Here is a 21537-nt window from a genome sequence, read left to right on the forward strand (position 1 = left end):
CTCGAAAGAAAGCTTCGAGGTCTTTAATGCTTTCTGGAAATACAGCTACACCAAACAAAGCGTCCAATAATGCTGCCGGGTAAGATGCTCTGTTTGCAAAAATTATTCTGAACTGATGCGTAAATTTTTCCGCGTTTTCTGGAACAGGAACATAAATCGCACCTCCTTTGTTATCAGCCATAATTTCACGTAGTGTCTCTTTCACAAGACATGTCTTTCCGCATCCGTGGCGACCAATGATCAATAGGTAATATCCAACTTCGTCTGGAGAGGAAGATAATAAAGATGTGAGAGCCTTTTTTTCCTCCGATCTGTCGACGTGGAATGGTTGTTGACATAGCGCAACTTTTTCTACAGCATGAACAACCCCACTCATGTAATAATCTGCTAGCCAAGAAACGCCTGAATAATTGTTGTAGTTTGTAGCGACAATTGTAGCGACAACGGCGAACACAACAATCCCTAACTGTTGTAGCCAATACATTGTGCGACTCTGCGGAGGAGCTTGAGACGAACTTGACGCTGCCATGACGAAAGAATCTGATAAAAAGGATACTATGATTAGAGGGAAAACTCTTTGAGTAGCATGGGCTCGGTAATGCGCAGCTTCCGACCTTGATCACATTCTTTACTGACCCTTAGGGTTGGTGGGTTCACATTAATTAAAAACGAAAACTGCGTTGAAACGCAGAAACGCGAGACGCAAAAAAATACAACCTGACTCTATTTTCTTGCGTCCGTTTGCGTTCCGTTGCGTTCTGCGTGTGTGTGTGAACAGAAGATACCGACGCAAGAGAACGCAAGTAAACGCTGCGTCCAGTTACGTCCGTGATGTGAACACAGCTTTAGGACACCTCCTCAGACTAGCTATGACGGAGGAGGGGGCACGCAAAACCAACTTCTTTGAGGCGGTGAGGCCCCGGCCCTTCCCCCATTAAGCCCGAGTTCGATCTCCGGCCTGCTCACGTAGACGTTCGACTCACTTACTTGCGCTCTGAAGTAAGACGACTGTGCGGTGACGAGTCTGTGTAGGTACACGTGTAGGTCACGGGATACTGTCTCACACTCCCGCGCCCGGATTATCTACGTCACTAATTATGTGCCGTGTGCCGCTATCATACCGTACCCTAACTATTCGTAAAGAGAAAGCACGACACTACACTATGCAAGATAACATTTTTAAAAATAGCAGATACTGTACAACAAATATTAAATGTATAAATATAAAGTATTGCAAAGTCAATTAAAATATTTACACTTTCAATTAGACTAAATTATCTGCAACTGCTGCTACCTCCGCCGTCCACCGTCCCCTCCGCTTCCGCCGCTCCTGACGCTGACTTCGGGCTCACACCAATTATTGATTATATAAAAAAGAAAGAAAAACGTTATAGAACAGCTGTGCTTGATAACAAATAACTTTTGAAACCCCTAGCTTTTTCATCTCTCTGCCACCACTGTACTGTAGTAAGGGTAGTAAGGACGGAATAACTGCAGCTAAGGTAGTACAGGAGGGACGACGACGACTACAGTTGACTGCAGCCAGGGTACTGCAGCCAGGGTAGCTGCAGTAACTGCAGCCAGGTTAGGTTAGCCAGGCTATAGCCAGGTTAGCTGCAGCCGGGACCGCTGCAACTGGGGTTGCTGCAGCCGGGATGCTGCAGTCAGGTTAGGTCAGGTTAGCTGCAGCCGGGATTGCTGTAGCCAGGGTAGCTGCAGCCATAGATTTATATCTCATATATCTATGCTGCAGCCATAGATTTATTTCTCATATATCTATACTGCAGCGAGGGTCGCTGTAGCCAGGTTAGCTACATCCGGGACAGCTGCAAGTGGGGTTGCTGCAGCTTGGGATGCTGCAGCCGGGATCGCTGTAGCTGGCAACTCTGCAGTTGGGGAGGGTTGGTGGGTGGGAATAATTGCAGTTGTGGAAGAGATGAATACAGCGGGGTAGGGATCACGGCAGAGCTAGTATCGCACCTGAAAAGGCGTACATTCTTCCATCCATACGATGGTGTGGGCGGCTTCACTTCATCCTTGAGAAAATACGTCTAAATATAAACATAATCGTAAATAGTTCACGTGGTACTTAATTAGCTATCTAAGGTCTCTGGATTACCGACGTCTTCTCATTGAAGCGCAATGACTACAGGAAGGCAAATGACATATACGTGAGAGAAAAGCAGATTGCTTACCTGGAACCTGGCGGATACTGTAGAAAATTCGATTCACTGTCCACGCACTTTCCACGTGACGTCACTGGTCAGTGCGACCCCTCTTCTGGTCCCAGGTTTTGCTGATTATTTATCCTATTAAAAACAATGGTATTTTGATTATTTGGTTGATATCAATATACTTACCCATACTTGCCAGTAAAGCGTCCTGTGCCCTTCCGCGGCGTTGAAGTCATCAGTGCTATTTTTAGCCAGCTTGGCTGTCGTTTTCTACACTAAAACAAAACAAAACGGTATCAATGAAGCTACCACGCCTAAATAATTTATTAAATAACCTGATGACGTCGGTGCTCTGACGTTTTGCTGGTGTCTGTGTCTGCCAGCAAATTGATAGTGCACCCAGCCAAGATTACACGTCATCCTAAAAACGGCAATAATTTTTCGATAATTATCAAAACGTATAGACTCACGCTGTGTAATAGTAGCCGACGCAATCTTGACGTACGCACACATGACCGATTTTCGTTCTGCAAAAAATAGAAATAATAAAGAATTAAGCCTGAAATATATATATATATATAATACTTACTTTGCCATGTTGCGTACCCCTCAGGGTGTCTTCTCGTTGACGTCGTCGCTAGGCTCGCCGAACTTCCGCTGTCCTACTGAGCTGGCCATTCGTCGACGTCCCACAGTCCAGTGTCCACTAAAAAAGCCCCACCTGGACAGAGAAGTTTAGTTCTTGGTGGCACCAAGAACTACACTTCTCTGCCTGAAGAGAAACTTGCTTGTCTTTGCTGAGGTGCCGGCCGTTGTTCCTCTCCTTGCGTTGTCGTCCTGTTTGAGCTAAGGAGAAATAGGTAATAAGTAACTTAAAGCTATTAAAATTTCTTTCACTAATTGTATTAATTAATTAATTCGAAACCTGACAAGACGTCTTCAGTCTTTGCGCGTGTTTCTTGAGCTCGCTGCTTCGCTATCTTTACAAAAAGCAGAATTAGTATCGTCAATAAATGAACTACCTAATCTCATCTAATTAAACTAGAAAATGACACAGAAACTATCTATTACCTCCAATATTCATTGCCCTAGTCTAAATCTGTCATGTAAGCGTTCAGTCCAGTATCGAGTCTTATGAAAACGCGCCGTGGTTCTACCGTAAAAACCGTGCTGTCGACTAAACCTAAGGCTAACCGTTGGGGACTGCGCCATTTCGCAGCGCCGGTACTTATTTTTTATCCGGAGCCTTTACATCACCGAACGGTACCAACCGTCGTAGAGGCCAAAATACAATCTCTATCTACTGCATTCGCCGCCGGAAAGGGTGGTACCAATAAAACGCCTAGGAATCACGCTATCTTACTCCGCTGGGGCCCCGAAGCTGCTCCCCTTAATTATCCCTTTAATTAATCAATTTCCCTTAATTAATCTTAATCCCCCCATCTACCCTTAATTAATATCCGTTAGTTAATTCCCTTACGTCCCTTAATTAATTAATTAATTAATCCCTTGTTATCCCTTAGTCTCCCTTACTGTCTCCATCCCCCACACCCCCACCCTTTATCCCATCCCCACCCTTTATCCCATCCCCACCCATCCCCACCCTTTATCCCATCCCCACCCTTTATCCCCATCCCCATCCCCATCCCCATATCCCCATTACTCGTTTACAGACAACATAAAACAACATAGACACACAGACCGGCCGTGTCATTTGCACGTTCGTACAAATGACAAAATATTTGCTACATGCTGATAGAGCATGTAGAACATTTGTGTGCACTACACTGCAGTGTAGTGCACGTGTGTTTTCTTTAAAAAATTAAAGAAAACGAGTACTCTTTACCGTTTTTTTCTGCTATTCGATAAAATAATTTACACATTTGATCGAACCATGGTCAAACCTAGACTGAGAAACCCAAATAGAAACCTAGTATATAATCCTATTCTAATGGTCTGAAACCTAGTACACTACCCTAAAAAACGAGTTAGTTATTTTGGTGGTATAGCAACAAAACCTAGATTACCTCTAATTATCCATTGACCTAAATGGAAAACCTAGTACATTACATTCCTAATATGGTCTAAGAACCTAGTACAACACTACCCTAAAAAACGAATTAGTTATTTTGGTGGTATAGCAACAAAAAACCTAGATTACCTCTAATCATCCATTGACCTAAAGGGAAAACCTAGTACAATACATTCCTAATATGGTCTAAGAACCTAGTACAACACTACCCTAAAAAACGAATTAGTTTACTTAGGGGGATAGCAACAAAACACCTAGATTACCTATTTATCCATTGACCTAAATGGAAAACTACATTACACTCCTGATATGGCCTAAGAACCTAGTACAACACTACGCTAAAACACGAATTAGTCATTTTGGAGCCTAGCAACAAAAACCTAGATTACCTAATCATCCATTGACCTATATGAAAAAAACCCTAGTCTACGAACCTAGTAAAACACTACCCTAAAAACGGATTATCAAAACCTAAAAAATATTTTGAACACCTAGAGTACCTCAAAAATCCATTGACCTAGAAAATTTCCTATATTCTAATAAACCTAGATTACCTCCAAAATCCATTGTGAAAATGGTCTAACAGCACGTGGCGACTGCCAGCTACAGGGGTCAGGCCTATCTAAACTATAACCTATCTGCTGCTCCCTCACCAAGAGCAAGTTGGGAACCGCCCTACCTACTGGCAGCCGCCTCTAAACCTTAATGCAAATGGAAAGGACCCATGCATAACTACTGTAGTGATGCGTCCTAGGGATGCACAAGTTATTAGGCGCACCGGCGCCAATAGACCGAACTAAGTCCCACTACGTTCTCTGCACCGTACATTACATTGTCATTATAAATTGGGACGTGTATGTGCGTCACGGTCAGTGATTTTTTTCTTTTCGTACATGCGGCGTGAGTGTCTGTGATTCAAGGATTAAGCCTCATGCTGTTAACCGCTGCCATCGGACACACGAGCCCCCTCCCCGTCCTACTGTTTCACTATGACTCGGGACCTAGACAGCGGCAACGTGCAATCGCTTACTACTTGTACAGTGCCAGAGAACCCCGCCCCCTAAGTGAAAGCCTACACCACAGGGGCCCGTACTTTACGTACAACACCTGAGCGACGTGTCTTCCCTTGCACAGCTTCTCTTGAGCTTTTTTCTCTCCTCTTCCGGTCGTCCTCTTTCCTCTTCCGCTTTTTTTTCCGGTCGCCTCTCCGGTCACCCTTTTCCTTTTCCGGTCGGCACGTGCGACGAGCGAAGACAGCTGTCGGAAACACGATACACAATTACAAGGTGTCAAAACGCTTTGTGTGTCTACTTACACGTGCGAACGACGATGGCGTCGATCCAAGAAAATTGTCGACGAGCGCGCCAATCGCTCGCACAGCGCAACGATCTACGAGAAAAAACTCGATTAGTCGAAAAAAAATCGCGAGATCGAACGCGAAACTTACCGGACGCGCGCCACGCGGCGCGTCTTCCTTCGCTGAGGGCGCGCGGTCCTTCGCGAAGGACCGCTGGAACGCACTGCAAAAGAGAGAAAAAACGCGCAATTAGTTTGGGGGAAAAAATTAGGTTCGCGTGCTTTTTCGCCTTACCGGTTGACTCCGTTGTCCCGGCCGCTCTCTTCGTAGCAGCTTCCGGGCCCGCCTCGCGGCGGTAAGCCTCGCGTCTCGGCCGCCCCGCGAAGGAATGACGATGCGTGGTTGCCGCGCCGGAGCGGACAAAGACGCGTCCTCTCCGGTCAACGCTTCAGCCGAGAATGACTCACAGATTGAGCGCGTGGAGCAAATTAGCGAACCGAAGACCGTGTGAACGCGTGAACAGCATCCAGTGCGACTGCACGTGATTGACGTCATCGTAAGCCGATTTTGGGCGATCTTGTCCCCGATTTGAGAGCGCGCGGGCATAGAGCCTATTTCGTACGTCGATCCTTGAGCTGCGACGAGTCCCGAGTCTCCGCGAACGCACGCGCAGCTCGCGTGACGCGCGGCGAGCAGAGATTTAGCGCTCTCGCACGTTCTTCGTCGCGCAGCGCAGCCAGAGGTCCGATTTGTTATCAGATGTCGGCGAAGATGTAGACATCGATTAGCGGGGAGTCTGAGAAAGTGTGAAAAGCAATCAAGCGCACTCACGTGAGAGGGATCCTCCCCGGTCTGCATCCGCCGCGAAAACGTCATCCGGTATATCGTACTAATAGATTAATTTTTAGTTAACCTACTTGCTATAAATATACAAAGCTAAAAAATTCTACATTAGTCGACATCTTCATCTGTCACCTCTAACTCGCCTAAACCGTCATCAGATAACACCATTGACAGTGCATCACGCTCACCACGAAACGTGTAATCAAACTGCAGTAAATAACTACATATTTTATTAGTAGTACCCCTAGTCAAAGCGTACCTGAATCTTGATGTCGTCTTTAGTCATCAAGTCAAACAGTGTCTGAGAGGTAAACCGAGGATAAGACGGTTTCTCCCATCGAAGAACAAAGTCCACGCCATCCAATTCATTGGGTGACTCTAAAAAACAAAAGCAATAGAAAACACGTTTTATGCATACATATATCTACTTGATGATGATTGCTCCGACATTTGCATCGTACATGGAAAAAACTCTTCTGGAGCCGTTTGGTAGAACGACGTCTCCGATATCAAAGTAGGAGGCGAAGGAATTCTCTCGTCCGTTCGAGCCACTTTCGCCGGTGACGTCAGCTCTTTCTCATTATTGCAGTCATTCACTTCGACGGCATCGACCCCGAGCAAATTCGTAACACCAGTCCTCGACCACCCATTCATTCCCTCCGACCACACGCGTAATACACCGTCACTAGGCACCGTCAACAGAACCCGTTCGTCGCCTCGACTCATCGCGCTCATCGCAGTGACGTCGAGTAGAGGAACTTCGATTTTCCCCCATAACCCTGCACCAATGCTCCCCATCTGATTCCCATTGTATGAGTATCTCCATATCTCCTTCGTTTCACCGAGACAGCAAAACACGGCGCCAACGCACGCGGCAACGCACAAAATCGACTCAGATGATTTTGAAAATAGTCGCGTAATAGGAGACAACCATCCCTCATTGCCAATCTTCGGCAGAGAATTCCAACTCTCAGCCAAATGAGACCAGGAGTACCATACGATCCCGTTCTGCGTTCCAAGCCAAACGCAATCTCTTTCATCGATTTCTATGCACGTGACGTTTCCGACGACAGACGGGGGCGTTACCGTGCACGCGACAGATTTTCGCCGCCTCTTAGATTTTTTCGATTTCTTTTTGACGTCACGATACGTCACTGTTCCGTCTTTTGCTAATGTCCAAATGCCTTGCGAGCTGACGGCTAGTTTGACGGCGTCGCTTATAGAAAAAAGTTCGGTCCAGACGTTCGTTTCGTCGCGGCGAATTGAAATCGAGCCCGATTTCGTGTCGAGGGCGTATAGGGCCCCGTCTGAGCTCGTTGCGATTTCGAATTGGGCTTCGGTGTGAGGATATTTTACGGTTTCGGCTTGGGCGCCGTTTCGAAGCCGCACTGCGTCGCATTCGCGACTTGCTACGATTATGTGCGTCGACGGGATGCCCTCCATGTTGAAATAAACGAAAGGGCGTGATTTTGCACGTGCACTCGTTCTACGATGAGTCAAGCGAAGCGTCCCAAGCTCTTAGGAAGGCTGGCAGGCAAGTTTGCGCTGATTACGGCAGCAGCTCAGGGCATAGGAAATGCGACGGCGCGCGTAAGACTGCGCAAAACCGCTCTATTTGTCGTAAACACTCTGCGCAGAAATTTGCCGAGGAAGGAGCCACCGTTCTGGCAACGGACATTAATGGGGAGAAACTGAAGGAACTCGACGGAGTGCCAGGTGCTAGGAGAGCCGACAGAATGAACGGGAATCTGATTTTTCTACGTAGGCATCACTACGTGTCTGCTTGACGTCACCAAAGCGGACGCAGTGAGGAAACTCGTTGCAGAGCAAGAGAAAATTGACATTCTTTTTAACTGTGCTGGGTGAGTATGTGATAATTGAAATTTTAATGTAGACGTCTCTTTATATTTATTCTTTATTGATTTTTAGGTATGTTCACCACGGGACAATTTTAGACTGCAGCGAATCTGATTGGGACTTCTCATTCGCCATCAATGTCAAAAGCATGTTTTTTCTCAGCAAAGAAGTGGTCCCAAAGGTGATTTTAGAATCAAGGATTTATCTCTATAATCCATACGGCCTTTAGATGATCGCCAATGGAGGTGGGTCCATCATTAATATGTCATCAGTGGCATCAAGCATCAAAGGTCAATTACAATAAGACATTATTTGTTTTGATGCTCAACTTTCATGATACAGGCGCTCCGAACAGATTTTTGTACGGTGCAAGCAAAGCCGCAGTGATCGGCTTTACAAAAGCCCTAGCCAGCGACTTCGTTTCGAAAGGTGTCAGATGCAATTCCGTCTGTCCAGGTATGACTTATAATACAAAAAAACACCTGCCTTAATTAAACTTCAATCATCCTTTTTTTATAGGCACTGTAGACACGCCGAGTCTTCAACAGCGCATCCAAGCCCAACCGGACCCAGACAAGGTGAATAGCATTGGCTGATAAACTGACATTGCTACGTTCTTCCCATAGGCACTGAAAGACTTCCTTGCCCGACAGAAAATGGGTCGTCTGGGCACATCCGAAGAAATAGCGAGCCTTTGTACGTATCTAGCGTCAGATGAAGTACGCACTCAATTAAATTGTCGTTTAATTAATTAATTAATTAATTAATTTGCGCTCTCAGGCTGCCTACGTGACTGGCACGGAATTCATCATCGACGGGGGATGGAGCATCTAAGAAACCTTCCTTTTCTTATTTTTTACACGGAGTCACATGAAATAAAACTTGGAAGACCTCCCCACTATAATAAGTCTTTGACCACTTACTAAGCATTGTAGTACACACCCGTGCTGCATCAGCCGTCTAGTTCGATGCGATGCTTTCAATATAGTCAATGTCGTCGTTAAAAGACTGCGATCGTTCATTAGGCCCCTACCAAACTGCAAGAGACACAACGATTCTTTCTCAGAAAGATGACGTTACATACGTCGTATCTGATCCCGCGGCCACTTACACTTCTCTTCTAGCCAGTGACTTCGTTTCTAAAGGTGTCAGATGCAATTCCGTCTGTCCAGGTTTGACGACATCGGCTGAAAGAGCCCATTCGCCCTAGAGGCTTTAAAAAAGGTTTTTAGTTAAGCCTTTATTAGATTTTGTGTACTCTTTCTCAAGGCTGCCTATGTGACTGGCACAGAATTTATTATTGATGGAGATGGAGCATTTATCATTGATGGAGATGGAGCATTTAGGTTACTTGCGAAGTCATTTTTTGTTTTGGTGGTGTCGCAGACTTGCTGGAAGAAGTCGCAAACGCGTCACATCGGGTGGGTGACAAACCGGATCCGGTCGTCGCATGCAACGCACGAAGAAACAACAGCATAGCTCGCTGCAACAGAGAAACCAAGCCTATTCGCGTTGGCCCAATGTCTACTGTATGCCATAATGGTTTGACATAAAGAAACCACAACACTCTGAACTACCCAAACAAGCATGCAGAACTCAACACCAAGGGTTGTCCCAATACCAGTTTATCGAGCAGAATTCTTTAGGATCGGTGCATGGAGATATACTAAATCCTTTTTTCGGTTCGTGATTGATAGGCGGCAATTGTCTGCCAGGATGACTTCGTGACATTTTCTTATACGTTATATTTGTTTCATTCAACAACCAAAGAATAAACGTGTTTGAATTATTTTCATCTTCGGTGATGCCTGGGATCATTAAGCAGTAAATTGAGTTAGGAAGATTTTTGAAATCATTTTCTGATTGCTCGGCATAAGGGTATGAACTTGCTTTAGACCTAATGTCTTCCCACTTCTTCGCAACCTTCGCTTTATTGTCAACAGTAGGGTTGTACACCGGAATAAAGTTAACGCTCGAATCGCTGTATCGAATAAGAGATACCCACAGATTTTTCTCTTCTCGCTCAGTACAATTCTTTTTTTCATTGAATCTCCAAATACACCAATTGGATTTATGGCGCAACAGTTCAACGGCCGCTTTTTTCACAGCATTCGGATTTCGTTTTCGAAGTTCTTCCACTTTTGCTTCACCAGACTCCGCGGGTAATTCGGTAACGCCTTGCCAAAGCTGTAAAGAGTAATGATAAAAGCCGGTAACTGCATGCCTATCGGCTAACGCAATAAAATCAAAAGAATTGTTCTTTTTAGCTTTGGGGTGACAAGACCTCTTTCGTTTTTGAGATATCACCCCCTCTAAAACAGGTTTTTGCAGTTTCAGCGTTTTTATCTGCAATGAGCATTCTGAGGGTGAAAGAAAAGATAATTTTGCAAATTGATTTAGGAGAGTGTTTTCGCAGGATCTGCAGACGTTACGTTCAGCATAATAGAGAACAGAACACAAACATTTATTTCTCTTATTGCGGCATTGCACTAGCCATTCGTGGTTCTGTTGATCACTATTAGGACAGAAGCGAATAAAGCAGGACTCCTTTTGAACAAATTTCTTGGCACGAACAGAAAGAGCACTCAGCGGGCTAATGCATTTGTTCTCTCCTGCAATTGGCTTGTTCTTCCTTGACATGCACAATTTGTCAAAGGCCTCATCCGCGCATTTGCAGTTATGGCAATCCATACTGTAGTTGTATCCATCCAGAAGACAATTCTTTTCAAATGAAGTACGACTGCGATTGCATGTGACAGTCGTCCAAACAATCGATAACAGAAGACAAAAGGCTATTGTTTTCATGTTGAATATGGTGTAGCCCTAAAACGAAATATATTTACAGAAATCCAAACGCCCCTAGAGCGGTGACGTTTGTGCTAAAATTATCTGTTCTAACTACTGAAATCGTAAACCTGCAAGGATGTCTTTAATTAGGTTTATTAGTAACTGGGAGTGCATCCATGGCGCATCCGCATCCGCTTGCCACGCTCTTTTCTCCGGGTTAGATTCAACATGACTCACTGGCATTGGCATGCAAATTAAACAGCGAGATTATTCTCTTTTTGGTCCGTGTCTGTACGTGACCGCCGCAACGGCGCACTCCGGCTGCTTGTCAGGCGTTCAAAAGGCTGTTGATACAGGCGGCGCGGCAGCGTGAGCATGAGTTAGAACCGGGTCGTATGGTTACAGTACTACCGAACATACGTCAGTTAGTATTGACCTACCTGACCGAGAAAAGCTTGAACCAGACGCAAAACCGAGAAACCTGGTACTGTACTAACTGCAAGCATAGATATAAAATGCTGCAAGCATGTGGTGTTCTTTTGTTGCGCAGAAATCTAATTTAATATAGGTCCCTCAGAGAGCCGAGCCAGCTTTCTAATGTAATTAGTTGGTAGACAATAGTAGTAAAATTGAATTACGAGCGAACGAAAAGGCCATTGATCTCATGGCTGTGATAATTGGTGAAGTGTAACCGAATCCATAACTGATGAAGATTTGAAAGCATCATGCTCTTGCAGATAGAATCATTTGAATATACTATGACCTGGCTGCACATAAAGTAAAATTGGTTACAACATGAGAAGTTTTTACTACAATGACCCATCACTGAAAACACTTACCGCCTGTGTGGCCTCTAGTTCGATGCAATGCTTTCAATATAGTCAATGTCATCGTTGCTAAGATGCGAAAGACTGCGATCGTCCGTCATCAGACCCCCGCCAAACTGCAAGAGAACGCGTCACGGGGATTCGTTCGCGGAGAGACGACATTACGTCGTTCAGAAGACTGCTCGTATCTGATCCCGCCGCCACTTCAGCGGCTTCTACCGACTCCACTGAATGTATTTGAGATCTACAAGAACGTCGATTGAAAGGACGGTAAAGATGCTGTGACGTACGTCGAATTGAAATCGTCGTCGTCATACTGTTGCAAGTCATCATCATCGTCATTTACATCTTAAAAAAACAATGATGCTTCACGTTGTCAAGGGAAAGAACCTTACCAACACCAAGCAAATCAAGACGCCTATTGAAGTCGGCGAGATCTTTCAGCTCACTATCAAGCGACAAACCTAGAGAAGGATATAAAGACAAGCACGTCTGTAGCTATGATTATGTGAGGGGATGACTCTGATGTTCACACTAACGCTAAGGGATAGAACATCGTACCAAGGTCTGCCCCCAAGCCACCACCTCCGCCACCTCGAGTGAGCGAAGGGGCACCTTGAAGCGTAGACAACGGACTCTTCCCGCCGCCAGCGCCACTGAGAGGCGGAAGCGAATTCCTCGACAACAGCTCTATAACAAAAAAATAAATAATTAATTAATTCACCACATATATACCAATGTTCTACTACTACCTTGCTTTCGACTCGACTTCTTTTTCGTGACGTCGTCGTCCGGAACGCCGAGAGCGCCGTACACCTTATCGTCGTCGTCGTCGCCGCTTCCGCCGTCGCCGAGCTGATGCTCGAACTCCAAGCCCGGCTGCGTCGACTTCAATAGCTGATCATCGAAACCGTCCTCTTTACCAACGCCTCTCATTCGTTGACTCCTCTCCGAATAGCCACTGCGAATGCTGCTGTGACTGCTCAACGAGAGCGCGTCCACCTCCAATGTTCGGTCCAGAGCGATTCCCTTCGACGGTGCCATGTAGTCGGCTAATGACACGGGCTTTTTGTCGGGGCCGCTTTGACCGTCGCCCATGCGACTGGTGAGAAGGCCCGGGGTTGCCACGCCGCCTCCGACTGGACCGTCGGTTTCGGAAACCTCAATGTGACAACTAATGTATTTTGAATATTAAATTATTTTATTTTACCACTGTCTTGCACAGACTGAAGAGTCGCTTGTACATCTCCATGAATTCTTTGAAGTCGATTGCTATAGAGAATATTATCATGGGACTTCTATAATGTTTGTTCTTCGTTTTTTTCTCTCCTACTTCCTGTGACGCCCTTGTTGGCCGCTTGGAATTCGCCGTTGACGTAGCTATCGATCATGCTGAGTGGGAAGTTGGGTAGAACGTCGCAGAAGAGTTGCTGGACTTCGAACTTGTCTATAAGCCCATCACAGTCCTGTAGTATACATTAGAGTCAGTTCTCATCTATGAGACGTTTCTTGGACTTGCCTTGTCATACAGCTCAAATTTTTCCTTAGCATCATCAATTTGTTCCTGACCCAGATCCTATAGCAAAAAAATCTTCAAATATCACCGTATTTATTAATCAATAATTTACAGCGCGATTTTGTGGTTTGACACGCTTATCCACCGCCGGCTTTCTCTTCGCCACAAGAAAATCAGCAAGCAAAGGCCGACTCGGCTCGTCCTCATCCACAATATCCAACTCTCTAGCAAGAGCGGCTCGACCATCATAACAATCATTCTAACACAAAAAAATTTATTGACCAATACTAACGCCACTAATCACTTTAATTTAATTAATCAACGTCATAATGTCAATCAATACCAAAACACTAAATGACGTAAACGAACTATAAATAATAAACTGTTATTTGAATTTTCGTTTCCCTAAATTCGCTTTCGAGTAGACGTTTCACTCGATCCCAATCGAGCTTATCCAACCCGCACCCGATTCGCGGCATGCAAATCTCGTCGATTTCGTGCGCGACTGCGTGGATTTTCATCGCTCTTAGCGCGGAGCGAAGCGTATCGTAGGTCGGCTTGTGAAAGTAGCGTCGCTTCGTTATTAGATAGTAAACGAAGCGATCGGCGCGTTCGAGAACGGCTATTTCGCCCGTTTGCGCCTTTTGGCTCTTTATCGCGTCGACGCCGCCGAATTTTCGCTTGAATAGGGTCGCTATGCCCTTTCCCATGTGCGCGTCTTCGCTTATGCAGTGGGCGAGCGACGCCGACGACGGGCACGAGAAGAGATCGCCGTTTATTTCGCGCACGATCGTACTTTTCGAGTCGGCCATCTTTCGATTCGAAGCCCACGTGGAAAACCGCGTGGGCTTCGAACGCCCTATCCGGGGGTTTCGACTATGACTTCTACATCGGCTCCGAGCCTGATACGAGTCGTATCGTTCAACGTTCGATACGACACGTCGCGCGACGGCGAAGACGCGTGGCCTCGTCGAAAAAACGACGTCATACGATTTCTCAGCGAGCTAAGACCAACTATTTTCGGACTTCAAGAGCCCCTAAAGCATCAAGTGGCCGAAATAGCCGAAGGTCTCGGCGCGGAGTACGCGCGCTACGGCGTCGGGCGGGACGACGGGAAAAATCGCGGAGAATTTAACCCGATATTCTACGATAAAACCGTTTTGGAAATAATTGATTCGGGAGTGTTTTGGCTGAGCGAAACGCCGGACGATCCCGGAACGAAGTTCCGATCGTCGTCATTGCCTCGAATAGTCACGTGGGGGAGATTTATTATTAGGGAATCGTCGCGATCGTTTTATTTTTTCAATACGCATTTCGATCACCGGGGACGGGAAGCTCGGCTCGAAAGTGCGGTATTGATTTCGAGACGAATATTGGAGTTGTGCGATACGGGGCCTGCTGTTTTAATTGGTGATTTTAATGAAGAACGTCTTTCGGACGTTTTTCATACAATCGAGTCAAAAACCGGACTCCAGTGCACTCGAGATATCGCAAAGCGAACGGAAAACGTTTCACTCGCCACGTACACGGGATTCAACGGAAAAATTAAACAAACAATCGACTACATTTACAGTCAAGGCGCTACAGTGGAACTATACAAAGTCTTCCCAGACAAACGACCCAACGGAAGACGTCTATCTGACCACAGACCAATCACAGCTCATATGAGACTGTGAAGATTATATATAGAGAACTTTTCTTTATATAGAGAACTATATGGTATATGACTTTTTCTCTATACATCCTTTCCTAAGGAACTTACTGCGCTTGTCTCTGGGTCGAAAACGGATAGAGTTGCAGAGAGACCGAAGAATTCGAGAAACTCGCGAACGAGTCCCGAAGCCAATCGACCTAGAATTTCCAAATCGAGTCTCTTTATTATATATCAACGTGATTACCTTGCTGGGTGTTCGTGAACGAGCGAAGTTCTTCGTTTATCAAGAGATTGCGGCTCTGAATCGATATAACGAGTTTCTATCGCGTTCTCTTCTAACCCAAATGCTCTTACTTCAGTCGATTCTTGCTCTTCTAATGCCAAAAAGACCTGCGAGCGCAGCTGAGCCTGAAAAATAGAGAGTTTTCCCCCTAAAGGAGCCCCGTGCTTTGGGTTTTCTCACTCGAATTTTGCCCAGGACGCCTTTCGTTTCCAGCGTCTGCGCGACGAGGTCCCGCAGTTCCGTATCTTCTTCTCCCGCCGACATCGAACGGCGTCTTTTTAGAATTTAGATGCCCCGTATGTCTTAAAATGGCCGATGCAGCGAATTTTCCCTCCGCCAGCTCTCGACGCCGCAGCGAGCCGTTTATCGTAAAGGGAGTCAAGCCGACGTTTTGGTGAGTACGAAAAAGAGACGCTCGATCCAAACAATCGACGTCTCGCCTAGGAAAAAGTCGAGAAATCGAACGAACTCCGAACTGACGAAGACGACGAGCAACCTGAGCCAGCACATATTCGTCGAAGCGCGTCGTAAAGCCGAATCGGACGCCGACGATCCGGCCGAAGAAGCCGAAATACCAATCGCTACGGACGACTCGTTCCCTAGCGACGACGAACCGGAAACACCACCGGAAACACCACCGGAAGTAGACAGAAATTCGATAGCAACTCGAGCGAAACACGCCGAATGGTTCACGAAACCGCTCCATCGACTTCCGGACGACGAACTGCGCGCGCCGACGTCGACTCCCGATCTTAGTTACGCGTTGGGAAGCGAAGCGCACGCGCCCTCGTCGCGATTCGACGTCGCGCCGCCGGCGACGGTGCGCTCGCTCGCGCGTCCCGATCGTCGCGTGCTGTGGGAGTCGGTCGACGGCGCCGTGTCGAATCACGCGAAGCGCACGCGACAGACGTTGGCGAGTAAGGAGATACGAATCGTGGGTGGGGGATCAAGCAATTCGACGTTTCAACGACCGAGGACGTCGACTGGGGTTCCGTCGACGGCGGCGGTTCGTGCCTTTGATCGTCGTCCTCGAACTGCGCTGTCTTTCGAGCCGGCGAAGAGATCGGAGTCCCGTGGTCATGGCAACGGCGGCGGGAGTCTTAGCAAGTCGTCGTCGTTGCCGATATTTCCGCGTAGTCCTTACGGCGTCGATTTGGCGCGGTTGCGACTGGAGGGGCTCAAGTTGGAGGAGGAGCGACTGCTGGAGATGAAGCGGCTTGAGGAGCTCGAACGAATTCGAGGGCCCTGGCCGCGTTGGTACGAGTTGAGAACGAAGCAGTTTCACTTGGAGGCGAGGAGAAATAACGATTTGTTGAGGATGTCTAATGAGTGGCAAGATCTGATTGACTACTCGAAGGTCCTGATGACATCGTCGGCGTCGTCATTGAACAGAAGCAGAAGACTCTAGGTGACAAAAAAACAAGAAAATTAGAAGGCCAATATTGAGAGCACCAGTGCGGTTTTATTTCTTTATGTGAGTCAGTGAGACACGTATTTATTCATAAAATTTGACCAACTACGTAAAAGCGTCGTCGAGTTGTAGTTCGATTCGTCCTGCGAGTCTGATAATACGTAGTACTAGTTTTCGCGTCAGCGAACTGCTGCTGGTAAGGATACGAAACCGAGCTGCAGTGTTCTTCGAACGCAAAGACTTCTTCTATCCGGGACGCTTTCACAGCTACAGCACGCGATGGAACCCCAGACGACTGAAACGATCGCTTTTCAGACGAGTGGCTACTTTTCCACGGCATTGTTTGATTCGTTTCGAAAGTCGGATAGTCTGTGCGACGTCGTCATCGTCAGCAAGGACGGACAACAACGATTTCCAGCTCACCGAATAATCCTCGCTAACGCCGGTCAATTTTTTCGCGTCATGTTTGAAGGAAAGTTCAAAGAGAGAGTCCAAGCTGATGTCGCTCTCGGCAACGTCGACGGGGCTACGACTAAGATGTTGATCGAATACGCCTACACGGGAAGAACAGAATGTCCTGCATCTGTCGAGAACGTTCTCTCTCTTTACGAGGCGGCTCGCTACGTTCAATTCGACGGACTATTTCAACTGTGCAGTGACTGGCTCAAACGCCACGTGGACAAGTCCACGTGCGTCAGCATGGGAATTATCGCCGATCAATATGACGATTCGGATTTACTCCGAGTTGCTGATCGCTTTGCCGCCGTGAACATTTCGGCCTTGGCAAAGAGCGAGGATTTTCTATTTCTTTCGGCAGAACATCTGGGCAGGATTATATCTCATGATGAATTGGGTGTGAAGTCAGAAGACGAGGTTCTGACGATATTGCAAAAGTGGATGAAGCACGATGAAAAGTCTCGTCGAGCTCAAGTCGAAGCACTTTCGAAATTTGTTCGCTTTTCGTTACTCGATTTAGAAGAATCGAGTAACGCTCTTTCTGATCTCGATTGGGTCTCTCACTATCACTCGTCAGGCGAGGACTGTCAACGTCGATTTGGATGCGACGGCGTCCTGCTTGTGACTGGTGGGCGGACGTGGTCAACATGCAATTCCAAGCGCAAATATGCGCGCGATGAAGCTAGAGTATATGAGCCCAACAGCGACAAGTGGACCGAATTCCCTTCCCTTGCAGTGCGAACGTATAGACATAAGATAGCAACTTCAAATGACGTGATTTACTCTCTTGGTGGTTATACCAGTGACTCACATCACGACGACACTGAGATTGACATTGTTCAACGATATGACGCTAAACGACGACAATGGGTAGATGACGTACAACGTATGCATTGTCCACGAACAGATCACAAAATAGTTTGTTGTGACGATCACATTTACGGTATGAGCATCAGCAAAGTCGACGAGATGATGTGCGAAGTGTTCGATTCGGAGAAGAAAACGTGGATTCCCGTTTGCTCTCCCGAGAACGCTCTTAAACATCGCTATATTTTAGCCTCGCTGGCTAATAAAATTTTTGCTTTTGGCTTTGACCTCAACAAGCAATTCGGATATATGAAGTATGATCCATTGGAAAATCGTTGGTGCAATTTCAAGTCTTGTCAAGTACCTACAAAGTTGGATTATTGGTGTTGCAGCGTCGCCACCGGAGACCGATTATATATTGACAATCACAATAGTGTAGCGGTAATTTTTGACAGCCGCGATGAGCAGTTCTCTGTCGTTGACGGATTCTTTCCATTTTTGCCATGCTATGAACTCGCCTATGATCTTGAAAGCAAAAGGATTTACGCGTCGAATCCTGACAAAATTGCTGTTTATGACGAACGAGTGAACAGGTGGGATCCTAGAGACCACAACTTCAAGAAGTGTTACGACTACAGTTTCGTAGTTGTGGAGAGAAAGCTAACGTTGGACTTCATTTAGGCGAGCTTCTTCTATAGATCGAGTGTTCTTATTTAACTGTTCTTTTCTGTACGTGTTTGCTTCCTCGTTCTAATTTAGTTTGCCGATTATTAAATGGTGAAAACAGTATCATTAGATGAATCAGGAAGATCTATGACAACGACTTTAGAGAACCACATTACTTGTACAGAGAAGCGACGCTAAAACTGATGATTGATAGTTTCTCTTTCTTCCCTACAAACTCTTTTAAAAAACTCGCCAGCCTGAGGTTCGCATTTCGCTTCGCATAGAGAGGACTCACTTTGACGAGTCGCCTGCTAGACCCCGCCAGGGCCTCTTTGGAACGGACGCTACAGTACGAAGAAAAGAAGACTTCGAAATCGAATGCCATGGAGGAGGTGCTGAACAAGGTGGGGAGTTTCTTCCTACGCGGCAAAGAAAAGAAACTTTTCTCTATATCCGGGACTCCTCCAAGCAAGAGTGATCATGAACGAAACGATTTCTTTGGAGACGAGTGGCTATTTTTCAACGGCGCTGTTTGACTCATTTCGAAAGTCGGATTATCTGTGCGACGTTGTCATCGTCACCGAAGACGGCCATCGATTTCCAGCTCACAGAATAATTCTCGCTTCTGCCAGCGAGTTTTTCAGTTCCATGCTCTGCGGAACGTTTATAGAGAGCAAACAAACGGACGTCGCTATTCGAAACGTCGAAGGAACCGTAATGAAGATGCTAATCGAATACGCCTATAGAGGAGAAGCCAAATGCCCTGCAGCTCTCGAAAATGTTCTATCCCTTTACAAAGCGGCTCACTACGTTCAATTCGACCGACTCTTTCGGATGTGTTCTTCTTGGCTCCGCAAGCACGTGGACACGTCCAATTGCCTAAGCATGGCGATGGTCGCTGATCGATACGACGATTCGGATTTACTTCGAGCTGCTGATCTCATTGCAGGGAGGAATATTTTGCTTTTGACAGAGGAGAAAGAGTTCGTGTCCATTTCGGCGGAGCATCTGGGTAGGATTCTCACTCAGGATGAAATGGGCGTAAGGACGGAAGACGAAGTTCTGATTATTTTGCAAAAGTGGATCAAGCACGACGAAGAGTCTCGTCGAGATCACGTCCAAACGCTTTCAAAATTTGTTCGTTTTCCACTAATCGATTTCCAAGAATCAAGTGACTTTCTTTCGGATCTTGACTTGGTGTCTCACTATCACACGTCAGACGGATCTTGTCAGCGGCGAATTGGACGCGACGTCGTTCTTCTGGCTGCCGGCGGGGAGGGAATCATGAGCAGTACAGCTATGATATACGATCCAAACAATGATGAGTGGAGTGTTTTTCCTGACCTGAAAGTGGCAATGAAAGAAAATAGGATTGCGACTTCAAATGGCAAGGTTTACGCTCTTGGTGGTTCTGACTACTGTACTAAGACTGACGTTGTTCAGCGATACGATCCTGGGCGACGGCAATGGGAAGATAATGTACAACGTATGCATCGCAAAAGAAACGGAATGGAAATAGTTTCCTGCAGCGATCGCATTTACGGCTTGAGTATCGGCGAACGTTCTTCACTGTGTGAAGTGCTTGATCCAGAGATGGAAACGTGGACACCCGTTTCCTCTCCTGTGAACCGGCTTAACGGTCGCTACATTGTATCCTCTCTGACCAATACGATTGTCGCAATTGGCTCTAATCCTGAGGACGAGTCCGGCTATATGAAGTACTATCCATTGGAAGATCGTTGGTGCGAATTTAAGCCTTGTTCCGTTCCTTTTTGGTTATCTGTATGTGAGCCTCCTCTTTGCGCCACTACGGGAGACCAGTTATACATTAAACTTCCAGATAAACGTAATTTGATAGTTTTTGACAGCAAAACCGAGCGGTTTTCTGTTGTAAAAGACTTCTTTCCAATGCGTTCAAAATGCAATGGACTCGCTTATGATCTTCACAGCAAGAGGGTGTTCATTTTTAATAATGAAGTTGTTGACATTTATGATGAACGAGCAAACAAGTGGGACATAAGACGCAAGTATGTATACCGGGTGGGTGATTTAGCTGCTTGCGCATTTGTGGAAAGAAATCTGATGCTGGACTTTCGAGGACTTTGACTAGCTCCAAAAACTTTTTTTCTGTCAGTAGTAGTACTGTTGCTGTTCACGTTTGATTCCTTGTTCCTTGTTCCTATTACATGATAAATCTGTGACAAAGACATGGAGAAGAAAAGGTGTTAGCTGCCGCTCGAGCAGCGCGCTTAGGTAAGCGTTGGGAAGCGAAACGCACGCGCCCTCGCCGCGCCGCCGGCGACGGTGCGCTCGCTCGTGCGTCCCGATAGTCGCGTGCTGTGGGAGTCGGTCGACGGCGCCGTCGAATCACGCGAAGCGAACGCGACAGACGTTGGCGAGTAAGGAGATACGAATCGTGGGTGGGGGATCGCGCGATTTGACGGACGTTGACTGAGGTTCCGTCGACGGCGGCGGCGGTCCGCGCCTTCGATCGTCGTCCTCGAACCGCGCTGTCTTTCGCGCCGGCGAAGAGATTGGAGTCCGGTTGTCATGGCAACGGCGGCGTAGCAAGTCGTCGTCGCCAATATTTCCGCGTAGTCCTTACGGCGTCGATTTGGCGCGGTTGCGACTGGAAGGGCTCAAGTTGGAGGAGGAGCGACTGCTGGAGATGAAGCGGCTTGAGGAGCTCGAATGAATTCGAGGCCCCTGGCCACGCTGGTATGAGTTGAGAACGAAGCAGTTTCACTTGGAGGCGAGGAGAAATAACGATTTGTTGAGGATGTCTATAATGAGTGGCAAGATCTGATGGCGTCGTCATTGAACAGAAGCAGAAGACTCTAGGTAAAAAAACAAGAAAATTAGAAGGCCAATTTCTTTGTATGAGTCAGTGAGCGACGTATTTATCGGTCTATTCATAAAATTTGAGT

At 46.6% G+C, this 21537-nt stretch overlaps 7 protein-coding genes and 2 long non-coding RNA genes across 13 annotated transcripts; 4 read left to right on the plus strand and 5 right to left on the minus strand.

The window, feature by feature from the left end:
* Nucleotides 1–1170: 1170 nt before the first annotated feature.
* LOC136193004 (uncharacterized) lies at nt 1171–3656 on the minus strand. Of its 4 annotated transcripts, XR_010671270.1 has the most exons (10): nt 3246–3656; nt 3100–3154; nt 2947–3020; nt 2764–2895; nt 2645–2701; nt 2510–2595; nt 2361–2449; nt 2196–2309; nt 2120–2146; nt 1171–2051 (listed from the first exon to the last, which is right to left on the minus strand). It is a non-coding gene; the product is annotated as an uncharacterized lncRNA (long non-coding RNA). The 4 variants fall into 4 exon arrangements; XR_010671271.1 differs by having other exon boundaries at nt 2361–2444; nt 3100–3656; XR_010671272.1 differs by having other exon boundaries at nt 1171–2036; nt 2090–2146; nt 3100–3656.
* Nucleotides 3657–3833: 177 nt separating this feature from the next.
* LOC136192634 (uncharacterized) lies at nt 3834–5960 on the minus strand. Its single transcript, XR_010671198.1, has 4 exons — nt 5798–5960; nt 5654–5726; nt 5522–5595; nt 3834–5463 (listed from the first exon to the last, which is right to left on the minus strand). It is a non-coding gene; the product is annotated as an uncharacterized lncRNA (long non-coding RNA).
* Nucleotides 5961–6419: 459 nt separating this feature from the next.
* On the minus strand, nt 6420–7898 carry LOC136192631 (uncharacterized). The gene is made up of 3 exons (XM_065981290.1): nt 6775–7898; nt 6606–6724; nt 6420–6553 (listed from the first exon to the last, which is right to left on the minus strand). Exons 1-3 carry the CDS (start codon nt 7787–7789, stop codon nt 6455–6457), a joined length of 1233 nt encoding a protein of 410 aa, XP_065837362.1. The 5' UTR covers nt 7790–7898; the 3' UTR covers nt 6420–6454.
* Nucleotides 7814–9101, plus strand: LOC136192633 (dehydrogenase/reductase SDR family member 6-like). The gene is made up of 9 exons (XM_065981293.1): nt 7814–7936; nt 7984–8062; nt 8112–8208; nt 8276–8384; nt 8433–8493; nt 8546–8659; nt 8723–8781; nt 8830–8922; nt 8984–9101. The coding sequence occupies exons 1-9, from the start codon at nt 7838–7840 to the stop codon at nt 9035–9037; spliced, it is 765 nt and encodes a 254-aa protein (XP_065837365.1). The 5' UTR covers nt 7814–7837; the 3' UTR covers nt 9038–9101.
* On the minus strand, nt 9039–15585 carry LOC136192630 (centrosomal protein 43-like). Of its 2 annotated transcripts, XM_065981289.1 has the most exons (15): nt 15451–15585; nt 15342–15395; nt 15232–15286; nt 15096–15184; nt 13446–13592; nt 13337–13393; nt 13151–13283; nt 13028–13089; nt 12570–12978; nt 12379–12507; nt 12213–12281; nt 12108–12165; nt 11983–12061; nt 11881–11933; nt 9039–9200 (listed from the first exon to the last, which is right to left on the minus strand). In XM_065981289.1, the coding sequence occupies exons 1-15, from the start codon at nt 15532–15534 to the stop codon at nt 9164–9166; spliced, it is 1515 nt and encodes a 504-aa protein (XP_065837361.1). In that variant the 5' UTR covers nt 15535–15585; the 3' UTR covers nt 9039–9163. The 2 variants fall into 2 exon arrangements, with proteins under 2 accessions (XP_065837361.1, XP_065837360.1); XM_065981288.1 differs by lacking the exon at nt 9039–9200 and having other exon boundaries at nt 11755–11933.
* LOC136192712 (uncharacterized) lies at nt 9733–11516 on the minus strand. The gene is made up of 2 exons (XM_065981402.1): nt 11431–11516; nt 9733–11026 (listed from the first exon to the last, which is right to left on the minus strand). Exons 1-2 carry the CDS (start codon nt 11494–11496, stop codon nt 9800–9802), a joined length of 1293 nt encoding a protein of 430 aa, XP_065837474.1. The 5' UTR covers nt 11497–11516; the 3' UTR covers nt 9733–9799.
* LOC136192632 (uncharacterized) lies at nt 15579–16781 on the plus strand. The gene is made up of 2 exons (XM_065981292.1): nt 15579–15664; nt 15715–16781. The coding sequence occupies exons 1-2, from the start codon at nt 15579–15581 to the stop codon at nt 16676–16678; spliced, it is 1050 nt and encodes a 349-aa protein (XP_065837364.1). The 3' UTR covers nt 16679–16781.
* Nucleotides 16782–16960: 179 nt separating this feature from the next.
* LOC136193075 (kelch-like protein 20) lies at nt 16961–18625 on the plus strand. Its single transcript, XM_065981865.1, has one exon. It carries the CDS (start codon nt 16961–16963, stop codon nt 18623–18625), a length of 1665 nt encoding a protein of 554 aa, XP_065837937.1.
* Nucleotides 18626–19084: 459 nt separating this feature from the next.
* Nucleotides 19085–20716, plus strand: LOC136193076 (kelch-like protein 20). Its single transcript, XM_065981866.1, has one exon. It carries the CDS (start codon nt 19091–19093, stop codon nt 20714–20716), a length of 1626 nt encoding a protein of 541 aa, XP_065837938.1. The 5' UTR covers nt 19085–19090.
* Nucleotides 20717–21537: the final 821 nt, after the last annotated feature.

Source organism: Oscarella lobularis, chromosome 11 (genome assembly GCF_947507565.1).
Source record: "Oscarella lobularis chromosome 11, ooOscLobu1.1, whole genome shotgun sequence".
Classification (NCBI taxonomy): Eukaryota; Metazoa; Porifera; class Homoscleromorpha; order Homosclerophorida; family Oscarellidae; genus Oscarella; species Oscarella lobularis.

What these genes read in the sequence shown, in the direction of transcription:
- LOC136192631 (XM_065981290.1), bottom strand. Translation starts at nt 7,789, where the DNA reads ATGGAGGGCATCCCGTCGACGCACATAATCGTAGCAAGTCGCGAATGC. An exon ending in GTCGGAGCAATCATCATCAA is followed by an intron (nt 6,725 to 6,774) that starts GTAGATATATGT and finishes TTTGTTTTTTAG; the next exon opens with AGTCACCCAATGAATTGGAT. An exon ending in AAGACGACATCAAGATTCAG is followed by an intron (nt 6,554 to 6,605) that starts GTACGCTTTGAC and finishes TATTTACTGCAG; the next exon opens with TTTGATTACACGTTTCGTGG.
- LOC136192633 (XM_065981293.1), top strand. Translation starts at nt 7,838, where the DNA reads ATGAGTCAAGCGAAGCGTCCCAAGCTCTTAGGAAGGCTGGCAGGCAAG. An exon ending in TAGGAAATGCGACGGCGCGC is followed by an intron (nt 7,937 to 7,983) that starts GTAAGACTGCGC and finishes CACTCTGCGCAG; the next exon opens with AAATTTGCCGAGGAAGGAGC. An exon ending in ATGCAATTCCGTCTGTCCAG is followed by an intron (nt 8,660 to 8,722) that starts GTATGACTTATA and finishes CTTTTTTTATAG; the next exon opens with GCACTGTAGACACGCCGAGT.
- LOC136192712 (XM_065981402.1), bottom strand. Translation starts at nt 11,496, where the DNA reads ATGCTTGCAGTTAGTACAGTACCAGGTTTCTCGGTTTTGCGTCTGGTT. An exon ending in TTCAAGCTTTTCTCGGTCAG is followed by an intron (nt 11,027 to 11,430) that starts GTAGGTCAATAC and finishes ATTTCGTTTTAG; the next exon opens with GGCTACACCATATTCAACAT.
- LOC136192630 (XM_065981289.1), bottom strand. Translation starts at nt 15,534, where the DNA reads ATGTCGGCGGGAGAAGAAGATACGGAACTGCGGGACCTCGTCGCGCAG. An exon ending in AAGAGCAAGAATCGACTGAA is followed by an intron (nt 15,287 to 15,341) that starts GTAAGAGCATTT and finishes ATATCGATTCAG; the next exon opens with AGCCGCAATCTCTTGATAAA. An exon ending in GACGACGATTTCAATTCGAC is followed by an intron (nt 12,062 to 12,107) that starts GTACGTCACAGC and finishes ACGTTCTTGTAG; the next exon opens with ATCTCAAATACATTCAGTGG.
- LOC136192632 (XM_065981292.1), top strand. Translation starts at nt 15,579, where the DNA reads ATGGCCGATGCAGCGAATTTTCCCTCCGCCAGCTCTCGACGCCGCAGC. An exon ending in GGAGTCAAGCCGACGTTTTG is followed by an intron (nt 15,665 to 15,714) that starts GTGAGTACGAAA and finishes CGTCTCGCCTAG; the next exon opens with GAAAAAGTCGAGAAATCGAA.
- LOC136193075 (XM_065981865.1), top strand. Translation starts at nt 16,961, where the DNA reads ATGGAACCCCAGACGACTGAAACGATCGCTTTTCAGACGAGTGGCTAC.
- LOC136193076 (XM_065981866.1), top strand. Translation starts at nt 19,091, where the DNA reads ATGAACGAAACGATTTCTTTGGAGACGAGTGGCTATTTTTCAACGGCG.